Below are 19,533 nucleotides of genomic sequence, written 5' to 3'. Positions count from 1 at the left end.
TAGAATCACTAGGACTTCTTAGGTTGCACAGTCCAGAGGCAGTGGCAACAATGTCTCTCACCCTCTCCCAGGAGGAGAACCTGCCCTTCCCCTCCCCTTGAACCTGGGCAGGACGTGTGCCTCCTGCAGAATCAGAGAAGGCGGCCGGGGTGGCGCCGCTTGGCTTTCCAGCAGGTCATCCTGGTAGCTTCTGCTTTGGTAGCTTGGAACCCTGCTTCCTGGAGACAGGGCTGGGAACACAGCTGCCATGTTGTGAGGAAGCCCAAGCCACACGTGGAGGCTCCTTGCAGACGCTGGTCCCCGTTCACAGCTTGAAGCTGAGCCCTGGCTGCGTCATGCTTGTAATCCCAGCACTTTGGGAGACAGAGGGGGCCATATCACTTGAGGCCAGGATTTAGAGACCAGCCTGGCCAACATAGCAAAACCCCATCTCTACTAAAAATACAAAAAAATAGCTGGTCTATGGTGGGGCATGCCTGTAATCCCCACTATTCGGGAGGCTGAGGCAGGAGAACCCGTTGAACCTGGGAGTGGGAGGTTGCAGTGAGCCAAGACATAGCACCACTGCACTCCAGCCTGGGTTGCCAGATTCTGTCTCAAAAAAAAAAAAGAAACAAACAAACAAAGCTGGGCATGGTGGCTCACGCCTGTAATCCCAGCACTTTGGGAGGCTGAGGTGGGCGGATCACCGGCAGTCAGGAGTTTGAGATCAGCCTGGCCAACATGGAGAAACCCCATCTCTACTAAAATTAGCAAATTAGCCAGTTGTGGTGGCGTGTGCCTGTGATCCTAGCTACTTGGGAGGCTGAGGCAAAAGAATCGCTTGAACCCAGGAGGTAGAGGTTGCACTCCAGCCTGGGCAACAAGAGTGAAACTCTTAAAAAAAAAAAAAAAAAAAAAACAGGGTCTCACTCTATAGCCTGGAGGTCAGTGGCATGATCATGCCTCACTGCAGCCTCGACCTCCTGGGCTCAAGCTGTCCGCCTGCTTTGGCCTCCTGTGAAGCTGGGATCACCACACTCGTATTTCTGTCACCCAGACTGGAGTGCAGTGGCACTCTCTCGGGTCACTGCAGCCTCTGCCTCCCAGGTCCAAGTGATTCTTTTGCCTCAGAATAGGCATGCAACACACCAGGCTAATTTTTGTATTTTCAGTAGAGACAGGGTTTCATCGTGTTGGCCAGAACTCAAGTGATCCACCTGCCTTGGCATGCCTAAGTGCTGGGATTACAGGCGTGAGCCACCTAAACCGGCCGATACCGTGTTTAAAAAACAGACAAAAATGGCCGGGTGCGGTGGTTCATGCCTGTAATCCCAGCATTTTGGGAGGCTGAGGCGGGTGAACCACGAGGTCAGGAGTTCGAGTTCAGCCTGACCAACATGATGAAGACTCATCTCTACTGAAAATATAAAAATTAGCTGGAAGTGGTGGTGGGTGCCTATAATCCCAGCTACTCAGGTGGCTGAGGCAGGAGAATCGCTTGAACCCGGGAGGTGGAGGTTGCAGTGAGCCAAGATCACACCACTTGTACTCCAGCCTGGGCGACAGAGTGAGACTCTATCATCTCAAAACAAACAAACAAACAAACAGGCAGCTGAGCCCTGCCCTGGAGTCACCCCAGCTCGCAGGAATGAGGCCACCGGTGTTGAGCTCAGCTGTTTGCTTGCCTGTCTTTCCAGAGGAGGATCCAGGCATCCTGGGGCCGAGACAGACCCCACGGGAGCAGCCCCCTCAAAACTCCCCACTCACGGCATCACTGGAAACAACATGGTTCTGCACCAATAGGGTGGGGACAGCTCTTTATTCGGCGACAGAAAACCAGAACTCAGGCACACGCAGCAGGTTTTCTGACTTTTATTAAATCCTTACAAAACAGAATAGAAAATTCCGGCATTGACAGTTGGTGTAAAGGAAAACTTCTGAGCTCCATCAGTCCACCTGGTACAATGGAATTAAAGTGCTTGGATGTTTTTCCCCCACTTTAAAAAAAACTTTGAGGTTTTTTTTTTTTTTTTTTTTTGTCTTTTAAAAACATCGTAACATTGACACATGGCTGTTCCATCCCCCAGCGCTGGGAGCTGGCCTGGGCGTCCCAGGATCTCCGCTCATTCACAGTAATGGTTCTGACCAGTCCTCCAGGTCACACGTGGATGCGACGGCGGCGCGGGGTGGGGGGGAGTGGAGGAGGAAGTGACTGTCCCACCTTAAGAAAAAAAAAAGCTGCTAGCCGCTCAGCTTTCGAGCTGGGATGGCTGTGGTTGCCTGCAGCAGGCGGGGCTGTTTGCTAGTTCTTTTATACAAAAAGGCAGAGAATCCCCCATTGCAAAATACGGAATCACTGACGGGCGGGACATGATGGGGGAGGGGGGCGGCCTTCCCCATCTTCCTGGGGTCTTTGGAAGGGGCAGTCCACAGATATGGGCAGTGGGGACCAGGGAGGGCACAGCATCCCCACAGCCACCAGACTGTGACCATCGTAGATTTGGGAGGGGTAGTGGGGCTGGGCAGGCCCCCCAACAGGCCCCCCGCCACATTCAAGTATTCTTCTAGAACAGGGAAGCAAAGTCAACCGATGTTTTTTCTTTCTTAAAAAAAAGAAACGACTAAACATGACGAACGATCCCGACCGTGGATTTAGAAGCCAGAGGGGCTGCCCCAGGCATGGAGTTGGGGGTCCGCTGCCCTTGCTGCCACGCACCACCACAGCCTCACACTCAGAAGTGGAACTTTGTATTGCATAGAACATACCCACCCTCGGGAAGGGGTGGCAGGATCTGCAGCCCCCGGGGGTCAGAGCGTGGGGGGTGGGGGGCTGAGCAGACACCCCCAATTCCTGGGTGCCCGAAGGGATGCTGAGGCTGCGGCCGTTTTCCTGAAGGCGGCAGGCTTAAAACGCTGCCCTGGGGGTGAGGATTCGGCCAGCCCAGGGTCTGGGCCCAGATCTAAGGGCGAGGATGGACCTGACAGCGCTTCTGTGCCAGGCCTGAGGAGCGGCGTGAGGCAGGACGTGGCCACGGTCAGACTGAGCCCTGAGAAGGGGCACCAGGTGCCCAGAGGGGGTGTCTTTGGGACCCCCACGTTGGCTGACAGCGCCTGTCCAGCCCCTCTGCCTGCAGTGGTGGAAGTAACTGCGGGCCAGCGGGGGGCTCCTGCGGTCTCAGGCCCTGGCGCAGTGGGGAGGGTAGCGGCGAGCCCCCGGGGTCAGCTGCAGCTTAAGGTCAAGGTCGGAGGCTGAGTTGTGCCACCACGGGTCCTGGACAGATGGGCCTTGCAGGAAGCCCGATTGTCAACTATCACAGGGACGACGCAGGTGCGGGTGAGGGGCTAGGGTATCCGGTGGGGTGGGGTGGGGTGGGTCGGCTGCCTTCCACCTGCCTTCCACCTGCCCGCCTGGCCCATCTGGAGACAGGCATCCCCTCTCTTCCCCGACCAAGCCAGCAGGGGTGCATCAGGGTGAGGGATAGAAGGAAGAGCCTGTCCCTGAAGTACTGCGGGTGGGAGAGGACACACAGCAGGGTCCCATTTCCCTCCCCACCTCTGGAAGATGGCGAACGCTGCGGGCCTGCTCTCCTGTCGCTGCGAGCCACATGGGCAGGTGGCGGGCGGTGCAAGTGACTGGGACACCTTCAGTTCAGGTGAGCGGGCAGGGGGGCCGGGGAATGGACAAGCCCAGCCCCACACCCTCTGCCCACCTCCCCAGGTGCCTGCATTGCTTTTAACCATCAAAAGGAGAAAAAATAAAGGGCAGGGGGCAGAAACGGGAAAAAAACAAACCCAAAAGCAAAAACCTTCTATAAAACGGCCCCCTCAGCTGAGCTTAGTGCCTGGGAATCCAGCCGGAGGAGAGGCAGCCCGCTGGACGCCAGCTGGAGATAGCTTAAAAAACCTTTCGATTTGATCTGGGGACAGGCGACCTATGTACAGAGGGCAGATGGAGGGTCAGGCACGGTCTCCCACCAACACCACGGGGGCCGAGGACAGGCTGGCCCTTTGCCGCCGCTGGGCCAGCTTGGACTCGGAGGGCGGGGACAGCTGCAGGCAGCGTGAGGTAGCTCGGACCAGGACGGGCTGGCCCTGCCCCGCAGCCTCCTCCTCCGCCAGGTCCTCGTCGCGCTGGGCCAGCTGCCGGTTCATGGCGATGGCCTCTGCTGCGAAGGACGTGAGGTCTTTGGCACAGCTGTTCCTAGGAAACAAGGTGGGGCAGGTGGTCACCCAGAAGGCACCCCTTAGGGGACCCCTGGAGTCTGTGCAAAGCTCTGGAGGAAGGGGCTGTCCGCCCCCTTCCCAGCCCCCTTGACGCCAGAGCCCCGCCGGAAGCACCACTGAGCCACCCGGCACTTGCCTGCCTCCCTGACCCCAAAGAGACTTTCTGGGTCTTTTACAAGCATCTTAACTTGGAAACCCTGCCCCCTGGACCCGGGCCTCACCTCTGCAGGACCATGGGAGTGGGCAGGGTGTTCTCCGGGGCGCACTGCAACGAGAGCGGGGGAGACAGGGCTGGAGAGCAGCCAGGGCGGTGACGAGGTATCTGGCCAAGGGACGCCATGCCCACCCCATCACCAGGACCCCACCGGAGACCAGGAGTGCAGCCGGGTGCCCCGGGAGCCAAGTCCCTCGCCCCAAGGTCTCTATGGGGAGGCTCCATGTCCACCTGCCCAGGGAACCTGAGGCTGAGCCAGGCTGGCAGTGCAAGACCCAGTGAGGGTGAGGGGCAGAGCCCCAAGCCCCACCTCCCCCAGCTGTTCCCAGCCCAAACCCACCTCTGCCCCACTCTTAACCCACAGGTCTCTGGATGCTCCTGGGAGGAGTATGGAGGTCCCCAGCCTCTCGCCTGGAGATAGAGTTACCCCAGCTGCTACTTTTAGTAAATCCTCACTCCCTAGGGTGGCAGCTCTGCTCAGATGACCTCTGACAGGAGAAACACGCAACTGCTCCCGGATCGGAGGCCACAGAGGACGGGTGGAGGTGGAGCGTGGGCCTGAGACCTAGGCCAGGCTGGGCCGGGGTCTATGTCGGCTGGGCTAGCTGCCGGCCTGACTCCAGCTTGCTGCTGGGCGCAGGTCCCCACCACCCTCCAGATTGACTAACTGCTCCTGGGAGCCGCCTGCCAGGCCAGTGGGCACCGTGCACTGGTGGGCAGTGAGGATTTCGGCTGCACCCCTCATCCCAAGCCTCAATGCATCTTGGGGTGCCCAGGCGGCACCCTCGGGGCTTGCCATGTTTGCTGAGGCTGCCCCCCATGCCCTCCCTGCCCCGGGGGCTGGCACTCACCCCCTGAAGCCAAGGGTGCTGCAGGACTTGGGCGGCGCTCAGCCTCTGCTTGGCGTCGCGGACGAGCAGCTTGGAGATGAGGTCTTTGGCGGCGCAGGAGATGTGGGCCCAGTCCTTGTCGGGAAACTCATATTTGCCTTCCTGGATGCTCTCAAACAGCATGTTCTGGAGGCACAGAACACGGGGGTCAGCTGCATGACCAAGGGCATCCGCACGGTAAACCTGAACTGTGGACAGGGGGCTTAGACCTGCCCCGGGGCCTGGATACCGAGGGCTGACACATGGCTCCATCAAAACCACAACTACCAAAACCTTAGACCACGCATGCGGGGGGCAGAGGGGACTGGGAGCTGGACCTGGAGAGTCAGCTCTACCCAAGTGGACCTGGATTTCAAAAAGGCAGCTACGGGGGACCTGGTTCCAGGGGTCGCAGACCACAGATGCTGAGCCTTGACCGCCGGGCAGGTGGCCTGAGCCTGATGCCCCCAAACCAGGGACCTCACTCCACCTCTCAGATCTCTCAACCCTGTCTGGCTTTTTCCTTGGGCAAGCAAAGCTGAAAAGCCATCGAGAACCTGGAGGACGGGGGGCACTGCCCTGCGGATGGCATCAGGGAGGGCGTACAGGGCAGGTCCCTGGGGTGTGGCGGTGCACAGGGCTGGTCACCAGCGATGTGGGGGTGCACAAGGCAGGACTCCTGGGGTTAGGGGGTGCACAGCTCAAGCTCCTGGGGTGGTCAGGGTGCAGGTCCCCAGCGGCTAGGGGCTGTGCAGGGCAGGCCCGGGGGAAGAGTGCGCGCCGGCCGCCGCACCTGGCAGGCAGGGCAGGCCTCGCCGCGGTCCCAGCCGCAGTCGCTGCCGCAGCGGCCCACAAAGGGCGGGTAGCCGCTGAGCAGGATGTACAGGATGACGCCCAGGCTCCACAGGTCGCAGCGCTTGTCGTAGATGCTGGCCTCCTCGCTGAAGGCCTCCACCACCTCCGGGGCCATGTACTCCGCCGAGCCGCACTGCGGGCGGGGGAAGGACGCGTCAGCCGGGGCTTCCCGGCATCACGTGGGGCTCGGGCACGGGTAACTGCGGGTCACCTGCGCTAGCAGCTCGGACCCGCCCGACCAATCAGCGGCTGCCGGGAAAGCGCCCCGCCCAATCAGCAGGTGCTGAGTTCGCCCCACTCCGGCCGCAGCCCCGCCCCACCCGGCCAAACAGCGGCGGGTGTCGGCGCCTGACCGAGGCCCCGCCCCGTCTCCCCACCCAGCCAATCAACGGCTGTTGCTAGGCGGAAGCCCGGGCTCCGCGGCCTCGGCTCCACGAGGTTACACAACCGCAGAGCGGGCGGCCGCGCCCCCAGCCCTCCCCGACCCCGACCCGCGGGCCTCACCGGGGTGAGCAGCTCCGGGGTGGAGATGGGGGAGCAGTCCCCGTTGAGTTTGATGCCGCTGCCCAGGTCGAAGTCACAGATCTTCACGGGAGAGACCTACGGGGGGCCAAAGAGGACGTGAGCGGCCCCACGCGGCCCGCCCTCCCGCGGGGCCACCCTGCCGGAGCTGGCCTACCTGGTTGGGGTGCTCACAGAGGATGTTTTCCGGCTTTAGGTCCCTGTGGGCGATGCCTGGGGGAGAAGCCACAGAACCACAGAGGGTGAGGGGCTGGGGATCTTCGAGCAGTCCTTAGCAAGTGACCCTAGGGGACCCCGGGTGGGCTCACCACCCACCTTTGTTGTGCAGAAAGTCCAAGGCACTGGCCACGTCCTGCACCACCACGCTGGCCTCCAGCTCGTTGAAGTGCCGGCGCTTGTGGATGTGGCTCAGGATGGAGCCTGGACAGGCAGGGGGAACACGCAGGTCACCTCCGAGTCCCCTCAAGGCCCGCCCCCACCTCCACTTTGGCGGGGTCGCCCCCACACCGGCTTCCTCGGGCCCAAAGCCCTCGCCCCTGAGCCACCATTTATTTGGGCAGGACATTCGGACCCCACAAGCCCCCTCCCCATAAGGACCCAGCTGGAAATACCTCCCCCAGCTCCCTCCCTCCCCGGAGCCCGGTGGCCCCAGGTACCTCCTCGCATCTTCTCAAATACCAGGTAGAAGCGGTCTTCCTCCTCGAAGAACTCAATCAGCTCTAGAACGTTCCTGGGTGGGGGTAGGGGTGGGGGGGCAAGAGAGGAGCTCAGGCTTCGTGAGGTCCCTGGGTACCTGCTGCCCAGCCTAGGAGGGGGGGTCTGTCCCCCAGAGACTGGGACTGTGGTAATGGGCCCGCTTCACACTGCCCACCTGGGGCTGCCAGCCAGCCTGCTTCAGGGAGGGGAACACAGGGCCTGGGAATCTGGGTGCCCTACACATGCTTGCTGGGGTGATGTGGTGTTCAGGCTCAGACCCGTGCCGTGGCAAGGGTGTGCCACCTACCTGTGTCCCTGGCACTGGTACAGCATCTCCACCTCCCGGAAAACCCTGCTCCGAATGTGGCCCGGCTGCTTCTCAATGATCTGAAATGGGCAAGGGGACACAGCACCTGGGTGAGCAGGAGGCTCACGGGGCAGAGAGGGGCAGGCCAGAAACTCCACTGCCACACCTGGAGCTCACCACACTTACACCCTGCAACTCTAGAGGGCAGGGCTCATGCCTGTTATCCCAGTACTTTGGCAGGCTGAGGCAGGAGGATCGCCTGAGCAACAGAGCCAGACCCCATCTCTTCAAAACACTTTTTAAATTAGTAGTGAGCTATGGTGGTACCACTGCGCTACAGCCTGGGTGACACCGAGACCCTGGGTGACAGAGCAAGACCCTGGGTGACAGAGCGAGACCCTGTCTCTAATTTAAAAAAAAAAGAGAAAGCAAGTCAGGGACAGGAAAGAAAGAAAGAAGATCGGGTGCGCTGGCTCAAGCCTGTCATCCCAGCACTTTGGGAGGCCGAGATGGGCAGGTCCCGAGGTCAGGAGATTGAGACCATCCTGGCCAACATGGTGAAACTGTCTCTACTAAAAATACAAACATTAGCTGTAATGTTTGCCTGTAATCCCAGCTACTCAGGAGGCTGACGCAGGAAAGCAGAGATTGCAGCGAGATCACGCCACTGCACTCCAGCCTGGCAACAGAGTGAGACTCCATCTCAAAAAAGCTGCCACTGCACTCCAGCCTGGCAACAGTGAAACTCCATTGAAAGGAGGAGAGGAAGGAGGGAGGGAAAGAAAGACAGAGAGAAGAGAGAAAGAAAAGAGAGAAAAGCCAGTGGGCCAGCTCTCCACCTGTGACCCTGACAGCTCTCAGAGACATACTTGGGACCTGTGACTGCAAAATACCCCCACAGGACATCAGGGTCCCCTGCCTTATGCGGCCACCCTCCGTGACCAAGAGATGGTCAGCTGTAGTTCTCTGTCCCCAGGAGCCGGCTCCCATGTGACCCATAGAACTAGGGAGGCCTTGGGGCACCTGGCTGCCCACCCACGAGGCCCCACCTCACATGTGGCCGCAGCACCAAGTCCTCCTCGCCGGCTCTGTGCCAGCCTGGCAGACACCTGCCTCCCGCGCTGGTTGGCCGCCCCAGCCATTAGTGGGACCAGCCTTCCTGAGCCCCAGAGCCTCAGGAAGCCACCCCGCTACCCCCAGCAGCTCTAAGGACCAGAGGTTCCTGCCTGATCCAGCTGCTCCCGGCCACCTGCACACACACAGGTGGGGTCAGGAGGCGCCCACAGCTCCCCTGGCACCTGCTGGGACCCTCTTCCCAGGCGGGACATGCTGGCCCCTCTCACTGGGCAGGTGGCTGCCTGCATGACCACTCCGCCCTGGGTTCCCTGCCCGCTGTGATGGCCTCGTGGTGGTGGTAGGGGACGTGGTGTCCACTTGAGCCCCTGGATCCCACCTCTGCCCTGTCCCGTGTCTATACAGACCAACAAAACTGCCCTAGGAAGGGTCAGGAGAACAACTGGACACCAAGGTGTCCTGAGATGCCGCCACCCAAGCTGCTGCCGACGGCTGAGCCTGACACGCACTGCAGATGGTTCTGGAGAAAACTCAACTCCAGCCAGGCGCGGGGCTCATGCTTGTAATCCCAGCACTCTGGGAGGCCAAGGCGGGCGGATCACAAGGTCAGGAGTTCAAGACCAGACTGGCCAATGTGGTAAAATCTCATCTCTACTAAAAAAAATACAAAAATTAGCTGGGCATGGTGGCTCGTGCGTGTAATCCTAGCTACTTGGGAGGCTGAGGTGGGAGAATTGCTTGAACCAGAATCCAGGAGGCGGAGCGTGCAGTGAGCCGAGATCACGCCACTGCACTCCAGCCTGGGCTACAGAGCGAGACTCTCATCCCAAAAAAAAAAAAAAAAAAAATTGGCCAGGCATGGTGATGCACGCCTGTAGTCCCAGCTACTTCGGAGGCTGAGGCGGAATTGCTTGAACCCAGGAGGTGGAGGTTGTGGTCAGCCGAGATATCCTGCCACTGTGCTCCAGCCTGGGTGACGAGAGAAACTCCATCTCAAAAAAAAAAAAAAAAAATGAACTTCATCCTGTGCGTTGGGTGGCCGGCTAGAATGAGGCTTCAGGAAGGGGAGCGCAGCCCCTCCTGGCAGAGAAGGGGCCTCTTCTGAGGTCCCAGCTTGGGGATCTGCATCCACCAGCAGCCTCGTGGCACCAGGCAAGCCCAAGGAAGCCTCCACCAGCGACACGCACTGGCCCACTTAGGGCAGAGGGCCCACACCCCAGTCACCACATAATGAAACAACACTCCTCGAACCCACAGCGTCAGCGATTAGCCTCTCTGACTCGCCCAGGACACCTCCTCCTCCCATTGCCACCTGGCTGGACCAACTCCTGTACGTCAGTGACCAACACCTCCACCAGGAAGTCCCCCCGGCTCTCCAGATCCCAGCACTGACCGCATGGGGTCAAGGCAGCAAGATGAGCAGGGAGGTGTCTCTGAGACACCAGTTAGGAGCCCCCAGAGACTACACAGCGTGACTCAGGCTACCTAAGCCCCCGAGCCTCAGTGTCCCTATCTGTCAAACAAGGACAGGAAGCAAGGCTGCCCGTGGGGCCACCTGGAGGGGGCCGTGCTCAGAGGGACGCCTGCCGTGCAGAAGTGCTCCGTAGGGGCCTAGTGCTCCTGCACCATCGCCCTGGCCTGCTGGAGGCTCCTGGGAAGCAGGGACTGTACTGCGTCTGTCCCCACCTGTTGCCCACGTGGTCCCAGCACCTGGCCAGCCCAGCTAGTGGCCTCCCCACCTTGGCCACCCGTCCTCTTCCTCCTCAGAGGAAGGCACTGGCCTGGCCGTCCACCAGGACCCAAAGGCCCCTGGCCAGCCAAACTCGCCAGGGGACACCTGGCCCTCTTTCTGGGGCAGCCAGCCCTCCCGGGACCCCACCCAGCCTGGAAGCCAGGTGCCAGGTCACCAGGGAAGCCTGGAAGATTTCTTGGAACACAGGATCCAACCGCCAGGCCCACAAGGTCACAGGGTCAGCACCAGGGCCTCAAAAGGCTCCTAATCCCAGCCCTTCGGCCATACCCTGGGTTCGGCAGCCAGCCTAGCCCCACACTCTCGCTGGCCTGCACTGAGGTTCCCCAGACACAAAGCTCCTCTGGGCCCTGGGATGTGACACTGGGTTTTGATCCTGGTCATACAACTGCCATGCACCCCCCCAAGGACGACTCAGGAAGGGACTGCCCAGAGCACCCAGTGGTGACTGAAGTTCCCACTCTGGTACCAGGTCTTTGGCTGCCTGGATATTGTGGGGGGGGCGCGCAGGAGGTCACCTTTGCTGTCATTCCCGACTGGGCTCAGGCCCGGTGGCCACTTTTATACACTGGTTTTCCCAGCTGTAGGATGCAGAGCAAGCCGGAATGCCACACCCTGCTCCCACCCCTGCAGCACCGATCCTAGGGCACCGGGTCCCTGAGGGTGTGACCGCAGGCCCACCTTGACAGCGTACTCCTGGCTGGTGATCAGGTTGATGCAGGTCTGCACGCGGGCATGGGCGCCCTCCCCCAGCACATCCTCCTGCAGCTGGTAGACATCTGTGGGGCAGCGGGGCGGGGGTGAGAGGGACCCTGGCCGCTCCCCGCCCCGCCCCCCCAGTGCAGCCGCGCCCGCTCACCTTCGAACCTGCCCGAGAAGCTGTCGGTGGCCCGGCCGCGCTTCTTCTTCTTGCTCCTCTTCTTGGCGTCCGGGATGTCGATGGGCTGGCTGGCCGGCATGTCTGTCCCAGGAGGCACGCCTAGAGGGCTCAGGACAGGGCCCTGGCCGGCCAGCCCCCACCCTCCTGCAGGAGTGGGCCACTGCCATGGCGGCGACGGCGGCTGCCCCGTGCCTTCCTCCCCCTCGGGCCCCTCACCAGGGCGGGCTGAGCACTGCAGGGCAAAGTCAGAGTCTCCGTGGTGGGCCTGGTCTAGAGAGAAGGCCAGCTCGAAGGGGTTCTGGCCCTGCAGGGGAGAAGAGAGGAGAGGCCCTCAGGCCCATCCATCCCTGCCCAGCAGCAGGGAGACCCATTCCACCAACGCCACAGCGTCCGGCTCACAAAGCCTGGGCTGAGCATTTCGGAAAAATCACCTCGGTCCCCTGCTCACATGACACCAGGATTAACTCCCCGATAGGGCAGGTGGCATAAACCAGGGGGGCCCCAGATCCTGGGATTCACTTCCTCGCTGTCCCCCACGCAGTGTGTGTAGACGTCTCTCTTTTTTTAAATTCGTGTTTTGACAACATAGCAAGAGATAAAGTCTTGCTATGTAGCCCAGGCTGGTCTTGAACCCCTGGCCTCGGCCTCCCAAAGTGCTGAGATCACAGGCGTGACCCACCTGCGGAAGGAGTGCGGCCTTCTAGCACCTCATCAAGGCCTGATCAGGGAAGGCAGTCTCTTGGGGGCCCATGGAATCTGCTAACCTGGGGGGGTCTCCCCGGGGGTGATTCTGTTCCCCAGGGGACATTGGGTCATGCCTGGGGACATCTGTGTTTATGACTGGCTGGGGGAGCTCCTGACATGGAGTGGGATGGGGCAGGGACACTGCTCAGCACCCTGCAGTGCCCAGGACGGCCCCACCCCAGAGGAGGATGGGCCCCAATCTCCACAGGACCGTGGGGAAGCCCTCCTCACACCCACAGCCCAGGGCCTTGGGGCCTCTGGGAAAGGGGTGCATTTGGAGGAGGGGACAGACACAAACAGACGGCTCTCAAGAACCCTGCCTCCATGCCAGGGTTGAGTCGCCGCGGGGCCCAGGCCACGTCTTGCACCTCTGTCTGCTTGTCCACAGAACGGGGACGCCTGACCTCTGGGTGGGTCATGGGGATCAAAGGCAGCGGAGCAGTGGGAGGGAGGTGAGTCACTGGGAGGGCTGCCAGCCTGGTGGCGGTGCCTGCTTTCCCACGGCCTCCTGGGCTATCTCGGGGCAGCTGTCCTCCCTGGGCCTCAGTTTCCCCCCGTGTGAAATGGCACATCACCGCTGCCTCTCCTTCCCCTAAGCTGCTCCCCTCCCTTTTGCTCAGTGCCTGCGGCCGGCTGCAGGTAAGGGCTCTGCCCCATCAACCCTGCCTTCTGCCCCTGCCCGAGCCCAGGTCCCTGCACTTCTCCGCTTGTGTCCAGCGGCTGCCTGGCACACCTTGCCCCACCCAGCTCTGTGCATCTAACCACCCCACCCGAGGCTCATCTGCCTCCAGCCACCCCACCCCACAGTCACCAGTCAGTCCACACAGTGTTGGGGGCTCATAGGGGAGGCACCCACAGGCGTGAGTGTGCCAGGCCCTGCCCAGGCCACGACCTGCCCTCTCCTGTCTCAGTGCCAGCCACCCACAGAGGGAGCCCCTGGCGGGGCCCTGGCACCCAACTAAGGAACCCACTTCGGACCCTAGAGGCCAGGATTCAATCCCAGGACTGTTGCACTGGGCGGGCTGGGGCTGGGTCAAGAAACGACACAGCCAAGGACCCGTAGGGGTGACCCTGACCAGGGCAAGGAACTGTGCAGTTAGGTGAGCCTTTCCTACCCCCCGCGGAAGATGGCTGGAACACATGTGGACATGTCTGCCAAGTGAACCACCAGCATGGGGACTGCCAGTCCCTTTATGAGGGCCCAGGCCTTTGAAGCTGGGGAACTGAGGCCAGGTCAGGTTCCTTGTATGACTGAGCTCTCAGCCTCACCTGGCCGGGTGGACCAGGCAGGAGGGGCCTGCAGAGGTGGTGGGGGGTCCCAGTCCCAGTGAGGATGCTGCGGGCTCTGGGCCAACTCACTGCCCCTCTCTGGGTCCCAGACAACCTGAGTGGGGCTCTAACAGGAGGGTCGTTCAGCAGAAGTGAGACTCTGGGGAGCCCGTGGGAGACCTGAGGCCAGGAGACGGGTGGAGGCCAGAGGGCAGAGTTTGGGAGGAGCCGAGAGCTGAGCAGCCCTCCTGACTCCCCACCCACCTGGCTAGGGCAGATAGCTGCCAGGAGGCCTGTGCGGGAGGAGGGAAGGAAGGGAGGCTCCACCCAGCCCCCACGGGGAGTCAGCATTCCCACACGGCTCTTGTCCAGAGGCCCTGGTGACCCCGGGGCAGTCACCAGCATAAGGTGGGTGACCAGGGTCAAAGGCCAGACTGGCGCTCACCTGCTGTGTGACCTTGGCCTAGTGACCTCCCCCTGGGGCCCGTCACAGGTGAGACGGGAGGCAGCTGCCCCCAACCCGTGGGAGCTCAGGAGGGTGAAAGGACCCAAGGGGGCCGCAGAGCCCACCATTCACTGCCGTCAGCCACAGCCTCCAACTCAGCAGAGCTACAGATGGACGGCCGGAGCCACCACGGCAGAGGAGCCAGGCCGCACGAGACTCCAAGGCCTCCTCGCCCGCGTGCAGGGGAACCCCAGGCCTGCCACCTAGGAGCCTCACTTTCCCATCGGAGAAAGGAAAGAAACCCAAGACACCAGCGGCCGTGCCTCCCTGCTGGGTTGCTGCCTGGCGGAGGCAGGGAGAGTATTTCAGGAGAGGTGGCCCCAATCCAGGGAGCAGCCGTGCGTGGTGGGGGTGGTGGGAGGAGATTCCTAGAGAACCGGTCCTGGCCACCTGGAGGAACACCTCACAGCCAGGACTGCCTGCCAGGCCCTCTTCCACCCAGCCTCCCACCTTCCCAGCTCCCCGCCAGGCTGCCCTGGCCGTACAGAGGCCAGCCCACAGTCCCGGGCAGTGGGGGCGGTCCTGGCCCCACCGCTCTCGGTCTGGCTACTGGCTACGGGACTCGAGTCAGCAGGCCTTGGCAGGAGGCGGCTGGAACCATCTAGAAAGTTCAAGTTTGCTCTGGCTGCCTGGCTGGCCCCATGCGCTGACCCTGTATCAGCTCACCCCTGGCCACAGGAGGGAAAAGACGTCTGTCAGGTCCCCTCTCCTGCCCAGTCTGACACTGATGGTGCCAGGCCTGCTGCCCTATAAAAACTGGGCATGGGTGCAGGGGTGGGTGGTGGCCCGGGACGCTGGCTGGACAGGCTTGGGAATTCTTCCCAGAGTCTCTCCTTGCTCCTCCCACCCTGGAGCACCACGCGTGTGTACACACACACACACGCACACACACACACTCTCTCTCTCTCTCTCTCTCTCTCTCTCTCTCCAGTCCTGCCTTCCATACCAGGCAACAGGCCCCTGCCCAAGGAAGCCCGGCGAAGCCATTACATAACCCAGCCTGCGGGGTGGGGCAGGCCGGCTGACATCACTGCGTCCCCTGGGCCAGGTCCTGAGGGGCCCCTGCCCAGCACCTGCCCTCCCCTTCCCCCCCAAGATTCGCTCATCTGAGACCAGCACTCAACAGCAGTCACCACCCGCCCAGGCTGCGCAGAAACTTCCCGCTCCGACAGGAAACAGCACTCGGGCCTGGGGTGTCTGGGAAGTGCAGGGCTGAGGGGAACGTCCCATCCCCTCCCCCATGGCACAGGCCACCGGGAGTGGGTGCACCTGACTCGCCCGGCCTGGGGATTCCGAAGGAAGGTCCCCAGAAGCCACACGGAGGTAGGAAAGGGACCGTGGCCCGCTGAACCCTCCCCCCCGGGGCACAACCAGCTGGAGCTTGCAGGAGATATCCCCCCCAACGCAGCGACTGGGACAGGACTGCAGCTCGCTGAACCCCCAAAACACACGCGGCGGGGGCCTGCAGGGGACACAGCCTGACGCCCTGACGGGCAGGGGGCGCGCGCTGCCAGCCTCACTTGGGGGTCCTGGAGGAAGGACCCCACGGCCACGGCCGGGGAGTGGACTGCGACCTTCTGACCGCCCCCATCCTCGCACACCGACCCCGCTGGGCGCACGGCCGGCCGGGGCAGCCCAGGGTGCAGGGCGGGGGCTGGGCACGAGCCCTGGGAGCCGGTCCTAGGGGTGAGCGCCGCGCCCCCCCCGCGCCAGCCATTCTGGTGGTCCGGCCCGGAGCGTCCCCAAACCGACCCCGGGCCTCACCTTGAACGAACAGTGGAAGCCCTGAACTTCGGCTGGTTTCTTCTGCACCATCTTCTGTCCGGGCCCCGCCAGCGGGGTAAGGGACCGAGGGCCCGGGGGGCCGCCCGAGGGCGGGCGGCCGGGCGGGGGGCGGCCGAGGAGGGGACCCTGCGGGCGGGAGCAGACAAAGGGAGGGCGGTGAGCGGGGCCCGGCCTGCCGGGAGCGCGGACCGGGCGGGGGCGGCGAGGGCTCCGCGGGGCCCGTTCCCGCTACTGGGTCGGAGCTCCCGGGGCCGCCTTGGGGTTCTCACTCACCGGGGTCGGGCTCGGGCCGGGGCCGCAGTGCCGCCGCCGCCCCACGTCGGGCAGCCCGGACCCCGCTCCGCGGACCGCGCGGGGAACAGCGCCGCCGCCGCCACCACCGCCAGAGCGGACCCCTCCGCCTGGGCCGCCGCCGCCGCCGCCGCCGAGAGGAGCCGGGCGCGTCGCAGCCGCCGCCACCTTTATAGGCCCCGACTTGCCCTGGCCCCGCCCTCGACGCAGGCTCCGCCCGGCCTCGCCCCCTACGCGCGACGTGGGCGGGTCCTGGAGGGGGCGCTCTCTGGGAGCGCAGTGCGGCTGCGCGCTCCGGCTGCCAAGCGGGTCCGAAACGGCTAGCGCACGCATGCGCAGTGCGACGCACGGGGTCTCCGTGCGGAACCGAGGCAGCGTCCCTGAGCGCGGCTCGGGGTGGCCCGTCTTGTGCTGTCTGAGGCTCGCGGCATTCGAGGGACCTGCGGGGCACTGAGCCGAGTTCTGCCGGCTGGCCCTACGCAGGGCAACTCCGCCGGCTTGCCGCCCCGGGCCTAGCATACCCCGACTCCCTTGGGTCATGCCCTGGCTCTGGAACCGGCCATGGTTCCCTCTTGCAATTCCCCGATGCTGGCGCCAGCTCTGCCCTCCTGCACCCCCAGCGCGCTTCGAGTCCCAGCCACTCCCTCGCAGTGCTGGGGGTCCGGCCACCGCCACCTACTCCCTTCCCCTGGGCCACCCCTGCCTGGGGACCAGTGACTCCCCGAGTTGGCTTTGTGATTGACAGGACCCAGAGTAGGGGGTGGGGACCGAGACCGACGGGGAGAGGGCCCAAGGGGTGGATGGTGGCCAGGACGGGAAGTAAAACACAGTCCCATTTTAGCTGGGGCCACACGCCAGGCGTAGACAGAATCCGCTCCTCCTCAGCGGCCAGCCCCGCCTCCCACAGCATCCTGGTTCAAATTCCTCCCCGGGGCCCCACAGGAGTGGGGGTTCACCTGCTGGGTGGACTGTGGTCTCCTCTTCTGCAGGGGTTTCCAGAAGCTTCCCACAGCCCATCCCACCATCCTCCAACCAGGCCCTGAGTTCAGAGAGGCTGGAGCCCCAGTGACCTGAGGCTGGAGGGCCCCTGCCAGCAAGGCCACAGCTCTCAGGCCGAAGGGGCTGGGAGGCCCGAACTCAGCCACCCCGGGGGCAGTGGGAGGAGGCTTTGGGGAATTCCCAGCCTGAACCCAAAACCTGGCATTGCTCTGACTCTTGGCAGTGGGGAGACAAAACCAGGTACCCCCACCCCTCTTCTTGTGCACGTAGGTGCGTGTGTGTGCGTGTGAAGACAGACATGCGCAGGCACACACACACACCTTGGCTCCAGGGGCCTGGGGTGGAGCTGCTAGACCTGCCTGCCCGGGCCTGGCTCAAGAGGGCACCGACTAAGTAGTGCATGGAGGAAAGGAGTGTGAGTGTGTGTGTGTGCACACGCGCACACACAGGCACGTGGGGATCGTGTGGGCATGTGAGCTTCCTGCAGCCACTGTAACACAGGCCACACACCGGTGGGCTTAAAACAACAGAAACTGCAGCACTGTGGGAGGCCCAAGTGGGTGGATCAGGAGGTCAGGAGTTCGAGACCGGCCTGGCCAACATAGTGAAACCCTGTCTCTACTAAAAAAAATACAAAAATTAGCGGGGTGTGGTGGTGCACGCCTGTAATCCCATCTACTGGGGAGGCTGAGACAGGAGAATCGCTGGAACCCGGGACGGGGAGGCCGCAGTGAGTCTAGATCGTGCCATTGCACTCCAGCCTGGGCAACAAGAGCAAAACTCCATCTCAAAAAAAAAAAAAAAAATTCTGTAGAGATGGGATGATGGGGTCTCACTATGTTGCCCAAGCTGGACTTGAATTCCGGGCCTCAAGTGATCCTCGCCTCAGCCTTTCAAAGCGCTGGGATGACAGGCATGCGCCACCAGGCCTGCGGTCGCCTCTTCTTAGACGGACCCCCGTCATTGGATCAGTGCCCCCAGTGCAATCACATCTTCACTTGGTCACATCTGCAAAGAGCTGATTTCCAAATATTTTCCCGTTCACAGGTACCAGGGTTAGGACAGGGACAGGCTTTTCCAGGGACTCAACTCAGTTGGCAGAGCAAGTGGGAGCATCTCCTGGTGTGCCCTGTCCTCGGTGCAGGTGTGGAGCTGTGTCCATTCCCCTCTGTGGACCCACGTGGGTTCGACATTCACCGTGACCACAGGGAGCCGACCTGAACCAGGGCTTAGCCCGTGCCGGAGCTCTCTGTCCAGCCAAGCACCACAGCCAGGCCCTGCCCCGGGCCCTGGCCCCTCCCGCAGCCCCAGTAGGTGGGAGCCATCCAGAGCGTCCTGCAGCAATCTGGTAAACTGAGGAAGCTCAGAGAGGAAGATGGCCCCTGGCTCCAGGGATGTTCCACCCAGGGTTCCTCCCCCGATCGGCCCTGTGGACATTCAAAGCTCAGTCATCCTCTTGGGTGGGGCCGTCCTGGGCACTGCAGGTGCTGAGCATCGTCCCTGGCCTCTGCCCACTCCATGTCAGCACTCAGGCAGGTCACCTGGCTTCCTCTCCTCCTCTGTTACTCTGGGGCGGAGCTCAGAAGACACCCAGCTGGCTCTCAGAAGAACACGGGGAGCCTGGTGCCCTGATCCCAGCACATCTGCTCCCCAAGAAGGCCTTAGGATTTTTTGGGGGGTCTTTCAGGGTGCAGATCCTAAGAGGGGTGTGGCCAGGGGAACTTCCTCGGTGGAAGGGACCACTCAGGTGCAACTCAGAATTTTTTTTTTTTTTTTTTTTGAGATGGAGTATCGCTCTGTCGCCCAGGCTGGAGTGCTTTGGCACAATCTCGGCTCACCGCAACCTCCGTTTCCCAGGTTCAAGCAATTCTCCTGCCTCAGCCTCCTGAGTAGCTGGGATTATAGGCACGCACCACCATGCCCAGCTAATTTTTTGTATTTTTAGTGGAGATAGGGTTTCACTGTGTTGGCCAGGCTAGTCTCAATCTCCTGACCTTGTGATCCACCCACCTCGGTCTCCCAAAGTGCTGGGATGACAGGCGTGAGCCACCACGCTTGGCCTGTTAGAATTTCGAGGTGGCTGTCTCTCCTTCGTCAGGACAACCACAGGCGTCTCCACGCATCACCCAGTGTCCCCTAAGGGAGACTCCTTGGGTTAGGGGATTCCATGGACCTCCCAGGAGACTCTGCATCCCACGATCCTCTGCCCTGCTGAGCTCCCAGGAGGCTGCACACATTGAAATCCACACCCTGAGTGCGGAGGGAGAGAGGAGGAACGTCCCAGGAGCGGGGTTCCCTCTGGTTCATGCTGTCTGCCCCGTGGGGCGTTTATCCGATGTCTGGTGTGAGCAGGAAAAGAACTCAGTATTTCCCAAATCATAGACAAGGGTTTGTCAGCCTCACCAGTGTGGACATTCGGGCGGGATCGTTCTGCCTGCTGGGGACTGTGCCAACAGGAATGAGACCCGGGCACCCTATCGTCTCCCCTCCCCTCCCCTCCCCTCCCCTCCTCTCCCCACAGAGGCAGAATCCTCTCTAGTAGACCTTCTTCCTAGACCAGCCATGGA

General features: G+C 62.2%; 1 protein-coding gene across 1 annotated transcript; it reads right to left on the bottom strand.

The window, feature by feature from the left end:
* Window positions 1-2,185: 2,185 nt before the first annotated feature.
* MKNK2 (MAPK interacting serine/threonine kinase 2) lies at window positions 2,186-15,752 on the bottom strand. Its single transcript, XM_012435840.3, has 12 exons — window positions 15,656-15,752; window positions 11,353-11,677; window positions 11,175-11,272; window positions 7,670-7,749; window positions 7,323-7,396; window positions 6,982-7,086; window positions 6,824-6,879; window positions 6,649-6,744; window positions 6,083-6,277; window positions 5,272-5,436; window positions 4,428-4,471; window positions 2,186-4,183 (listed from the first exon to the last, which is right to left on the bottom strand). The coding sequence occupies exons 1-12, from the start codon at window positions 15,704-15,706 to the stop codon at window positions 3,940-3,942; spliced, it is 1,533 nt and encodes a 510-aa protein (XP_012291263.2). The 5' UTR covers window positions 15,707-15,752; the 3' UTR covers window positions 2,186-3,939.
* Window positions 15,753-19,533: the final 3,781 nt, after the last annotated feature.

The sequence above is a fragment of the Aotus nancymaae genome, unplaced genomic scaffold (genome assembly GCF_030222135.1).
Source record: "Aotus nancymaae isolate 86718 unplaced genomic scaffold, 86718_ANA_hifiasm-v0.15.2.pri h1tg000124l, whole genome shotgun sequence".
Lineage (NCBI taxonomy): Eukaryota > Metazoa > Chordata > Mammalia > Primates > Aotidae > Aotus > Aotus nancymaae.
The sequence above is the reverse complement of the archived record's forward strand: the minus strand, read 5'-3'. Positions and strand labels throughout refer to the sequence as shown.